The 5832-nt window shown below is 38.6% G+C and overlaps 1 protein-coding gene across 3 annotated transcripts in view; it reads left to right on the forward strand.

Annotated features, from left to right (window-relative positions):
• The first annotated feature begins 265 nt into the window (after positions 1-265).
• LOC122549745 (zinc finger protein 385D-like) overlaps positions 266-5832 on the forward strand; it is a 1019967-nt gene continuing 1014400 nt past the window's right edge. For 2 of the 3 annotated variants that reach the window (XM_043689685.1, XM_043689687.1), the window contains exon 1: positions 267-595. In XM_043689685.1, coding sequence (XP_043545620.1) covers positions 580-595 — 16 coding nt within the window. In that variant the 5' untranslated portion in view covers positions 267-579. Of the gene's footprint in view, positions 596-5832 lie in introns of all 3 variants that reach the window. The other variant, XM_043689686.1, reaches the window with a different exon arrangement.

Here is a 5832-nt window from a genome sequence, read left to right on the forward strand (position 1 = left end):
GAGTTGATTTGTCTCCGGAATTTTCACAATTACAGCGCAGTTCGAGAGAGGCTGCTCGATACTGTTAGAAACGAAAATCGCTTCTCAATAATCGCTCTAGACAAATTCAGGAAAACAAAGTTTTATTAACAAGTCAAGTCTGCAGAGGGAGTTGATTTGTCTCCGGAATTTTCACAATTACAACGCAGTTCGAGAGAGGCTGCTCGATACCGAGGGCACGGGATAAAACGGAAGTCGGCCAGTACTTTACCACATTTAGCTGCCTGTGCCGCACACCATCTCTCCAGCAGTTGAATTAGGGTGATCCATCTTCTCTTTCTATTTGCTCTCGCCGGTGAATGTTGCTGAGTTGAGAGAGTTACAGTCTCTGTCCTGGGCGCCCGGCTGATGGACAGCCCGAGGAGCAGCGCGCGCGTGCATGCTCCCGCCGCTCGGCGTCTCCACCCCACACACCCGGACAGCTCCCAGTCTCTCGTACACCTTCTGAAACACTGTTGGGAGCTGGTGGCGCACTCCGCCTGCTCTTCCTAACGGCTATCATGAACTCCTGTCTTGGAAAAGTGCCGAGTTTGAGCGGCAATGGAGAAGCTCTCAGGTCGGTGACTTCGGTGAATTGCATTTCACATTTTGTTTATCTTTGCTCACACAAATATCTTAAGCAAAGCTTCTGTGCTATGCTTTGAAGCAAAATGTCTCATTGCACCGTACAATTAATTATGCCCTCCAAATGGCATTTTGCGACATCGATCAATTGTATAAATTGGTAATTTATTGTCAGTCCCATTGACCATTTTTCATGGACCATGTTCTATCAGCGCCATCCGGTGAAAAACTGAAAGTTATAATTTATTTTTCTGCTCTAAACAACTTTTAATTGATGCATGGGAACGCGAGGAAACAATAAATACGAAACAATATTGTACTGCAAACTTACTTTTTCATTATCTGTAATTTACAAAATAATGATTATTTGCCGAAAAAGATTTGCAACAAAGGTGATAAACCGCAGGAGTGGCGTTTGTGTATTTTGGAGGACGCCTTTTACATTTTTAGTGTTAATTTCGGTTATTCTGGGTAACCTTGTTTTATTTAATTGACAATCGTATTCTTTGAATTAAGATAAAAACAAATGAACGTTTCGAGTGCTGCGACCCTTCGACAACACCAGTTTCTGTTTTTGTTTCAGATCTCCAGTGTCCACAGGTCTTTATGTTAATCAAGTATTTAAGCCCTTTAAATTTTCATAGATGTTTCTATTTCCAAAGCTATAACAACATGTGTTTATATATCGATTTAAAGGCAAAATATTGCTGATGCAATTAAAGGAAACAGACACTGAGAATGCTGGAGAAACTTAAGAGGTCTGGCAGCATCTGTAGAGAGGGAAAGGCAGTTGTGGGCCTCACAGCGTCAGACACCCGGGTTCAATTACCGCCTCAGGCGACTGACTGTGTGGAGTTTGCACGTTCTCCCCGTGTCTGCGTGGGTTTCCTCCCACCATCCAAAGATGTGCAGGGTCAAGGTGAATTGGCCATACTAAATTGCCTGTAGTGTTAGGTAAGGGGTAAATGTAGGGGTATGGGTGGGTTTCGCTTTGGCGGGTCGGTGTGGACTTGTTGGGCCGAAGGGCCTGTTTCCACACTGTAATCTAATCTAATCTAATTAATATTTGGAGACCTGCAATGAAGTGTCATTTTCTACAGATACTGCCAGTCCTGGTAAGTTTCTCCATCGTTCTATGTTTGTTTATTGATATATCACCTGTTTGCAAAACCTCCCAAAATTCTTCTCTGGATCATTCCAAAACAATCTTTAGCATCAAATGCATAAAGAGCTGTGCAGATGAGTAAACTGAGTGGTTTAGTGCCTTGAGTTAAGGCCTTGGCAATTCAGTGAACACTTATCATTGCACAACAATAATGCAGGTTTTGAAAAATTGGATGGTAGCTGAATAGTGGGAACAATTTTTAGCTGTTTTTGAATTACAATTACACAGTTGCATTTTTTAATTGAGCTGCTGATGATCTGATGTTTGATTTGGTAGAGACAACAGTTGCAAAAATATTGAGTATGTGTTACACTTTCCAGTTTAAACTATTGTTGTTACTATTCATCATGTATTTAGAATTTACAATAATATTCTGTAAATACAATGGTGCAAATACCAAGATGTGAGCTTAATTACAAACCTACAAATGCACAGCAAAATTTTGAAGACTTCTGAGGAAATACCAGAAAGTTTATTTCAAAGTCAAAGAACAAAGTGAGTGCAGTGTTTTTTATTGTGGGGGTTGGGGCTAGTGAATTCATTTTCCTATTGTCGTGTTCAAGTAAGGAGCTGGTAACTGAATGCAGTCTGATCTTTTACGAGATAAAATGAATGCAGTGCAGCCTGCTGGCCACCCAGCCTGATGTCAGATTTTGAAGATCAACATGAAATTGTTTTAAAAAAAAAACAGAGAGGTTTTAAAAGTTTGGTCTTGACTTATTGTTTTGCACTGTGTTGATAAACTGCTCAACATATTTCAGGATAATTGTTAGATTATTGTGATTTTGACAAATTATAACACAATGGAAGGTTGGAAACAATCTATGCTGTTTGTGAAGGAAAGTAGCTTTGGGAAGTAATTGAATGGCTGAACATTAAATAAACCTGAAGGTGAGTGAGTGATGTTTCAACTCCATAATTGTTGAGATCTTTACAGATCATAAAAATGGCAAGAATGAAAAAGGAACCTCAGTGATCAATGCCTCTGGGTGAATTACTTAGTTATTTTGTTGCAAAAAAAAGCATGTATATGTCACTCATTCATCAACATTTGAGTACAGCATGTTTATTTCTCTGCAATTGACATACTACAATCAATCTTTAACATTGTAATACTTGATTGATATTAATGTGAGAAATAATGTTTGGCTACTGTAACAATATAAATTACTCTTTGGAATGTGAGATGTAGATCTTTCTCCCCAGTCAATTGTGTTGTACCTGGGAGCACAGATTTATGATGGGCTCATGTCATAGAGTAGACGTTGTGTGTTGGAAGGGCCTTGTAGAATGTCGGTTGTATGATAGCCCCTGTGATACAACTTCTTCCACTATTTGCTACCTTTGTGTACTGGTAGGATTAAAATGATATCTTCAAAACAGATCATTTAAGGGTTAATTGGACATGACAATGAGCATCTGAAGACAAGTGGAAAATTATTGGTTTAATGGGAGACAGCAGTTGTTGTTGTGGCTTTTGGGGAACCAAGTAAGACAGCCACCTGGAGGATGGTTTTCTACACAACAGAATGTCTGGACAAGTACTGAAAGCACATGGTATAGTATTAATATCAGGGCTTCTGCAGCATTTTCTTGGACTCCACCTCAGAATGTGATTGTGACTGGTGCCAGGAAACCAGAGTTCTCCAGACCAGCCATTGTAAAGCGAGCTCCCATATGGGAAGGAGGCAGTGAGACTCATTGTTAGACATGTTCAACAAGTCCAATGTAGCTGCAGCTGACAGATGCACTCATTAGTTTGCATATGTTTCTAATATGTCTTAAGTAGATTGTTACTATCATTCACTATTTTGATATGTATTTACTGCTATATATACATATTTATTTACTGTTTATGTATATATCTACTGCTTGATATATGCTTATTTCTTAATATATTAATTTACTGTTCAAAATATTAATCACAGCTTAGTAAAAACTACCAATAAACTTGTTAATTAGAATCATTTAACTTGTAGAACATATTGTTACATCCTACCAAATTCACCATTGAACCATAACACTTTGTGTTATGCCTGTTTAGTAATGGCCACATTTGTACTCCACTAATCTATGGGTAGGTTTTACTCCGCTCACTTTTTAACTCTTTAAGTTCCTTTACCACTCGGAGTAAGGAGTACAAAGCATTCATATTCATGCTTTCTAATATAATAGGGAGAATGCTGAATGCCCAGAATACTGCAAGATATACCATTGTCCATGTGAATTCATGGTGAGAAATAAAAGCTGTACTTATACCATGATTTAGAGCACTAAAATACTAACTTTCTGAAGTATCATTTGGCTCTGATTCAAGAATGCTAGCTAGTTTTGGGGGAGCGGGTCGGGGAGGTGGGATTCTAAATTAGGGGAATAAATCATATCCTTTGCAATCAGGATTGAGAATCCCAAAATTAATGTCAAAGTAAAACAGCTGAAAAATAATCTGGAATGGGATGATTCAATTGTTGTATTTCATATTAGAAACAAAGCCTAGAAAAGGTTACAGCAAACCTCTTACTAGGGAAATATCAGGAGGGAGGAGATAAATTGAAAAACCGAACCTTGTGAATAATAACTATTAATTAAGCGATGTGCAACCTGGCATGGGGGCAAACAAAATAGGAAACTCATGGCGAGAAGAGTGATGAGGGAAGGAGTGGTCCAATTTCATGGGCCACTGACTGCAGTACTGAGGCTGAAACGAACTGTACCATTGTGACAAGTTGCATCTGAACTGGGTTGGGACCAAGGTCTAAGTTATAAGGTTAACAAGGACTGTAAATCAGCCTTTAATAACATGGGGGAAGCTGATAGAAATGGAAGAAAATTAAAATCGTCAGGTAATGTGAGTAAAGGAAGGAATGAAAATAACCGGAATGCCAGAAATTAGATAGTCACAGATCACAAAAAAAGCTACTAAAATCAAAGAGATAGAAATGATAAATGAAGCTATTTAAAGTGTTGATATATATACCACATATTAATCATGTAGTATTCAAAACAATAATGCTGTCAGTTTAACCACAATTTGTAGAGGAGATTCTGATGCAGTAAGAATGTATGAAACACAGCAAATGGAAAATAAAAATATTTTAATGCGTATCGAGGGAGGAGAAGAGAGCTAGTGTAGCTGTACAAGTTAAAGATGACATAATGGCTGTAGAAGAAAGGATGGAAATAGCAGAAAGGTAGATACAGAATTCCTATAGATGGAGATACTAATAATAAAGGTGTATAAGAGACCACAAAATAGTGGAAGGGAATTGGAGAAAGAGCTAGATCAATAAATCTGTTGTGATTAACAAGTACATAGTAATAACTGAAGATTTTAACTACTCCTGAAATAAATTGGCAGAAGCAGCTTGAAGAGAAGATGGAATTGAATTTTTAATCTTTTACTGTTTTTACTTTATCTCTCAGTATATAAGAAACTCAATAGTAATAGGTGACCATTGGATCTTTATAATGGGTAATGAATTAGAAGAAACAAAAGTATTTGCAGTAGTGATCACAATTTTGTAAAATTCAATATCAGGCTTGGGGATGACTGAATAGGAGGAAGATGAAGGATTAGATTTGAAATAAAGAAAAAAATCTGAGGAGGTGAGAGTGTAGCCAAAGGAAGTAACTAAGAAAATCTTGTAAAATAGAGCAACAGAAACTGTGAAATCTTTGTGTCATCACTAAAGTTGAATGTAAATAGATTCCACTCAAGTGAGGTGGCCCCAGTTGGTGACCCTGCCCTGCCCTGCCCCGCCCCCAACAATGATTGCACCACCCCATCATTCTGCCATTTTTAATACATTGAAAAGAAAGTCTGACAACTCCTGCCTGCCTGTTATATGTTGTGGGCAGTATGGCAATAGGGAGGAGAAAGTGAGGACTGCAGGTGCTGGAGATCAGAGCTGAAAATGTGTTGCTGGAAAAGCGCAGCAGGTCAGGCAGCATCCAAGGAACAGGAGAATCGACGTTTCGGGTATAAGCCCTTCTTCAGGAATGAGGAAAGTGTGTCCAGCAGGCTAAGATAAAAGGTAGGGAGGAGGGACTTGGGGGAGGGGCGT

This window comes from Chiloscyllium plagiosum, chromosome 5 (genome assembly GCF_004010195.1).
Source record: "Chiloscyllium plagiosum isolate BGI_BamShark_2017 chromosome 5, ASM401019v2, whole genome shotgun sequence".
Taxonomy (NCBI): domain Eukaryota; kingdom Metazoa; phylum Chordata; class Chondrichthyes; order Orectolobiformes; family Hemiscylliidae; genus Chiloscyllium; species Chiloscyllium plagiosum.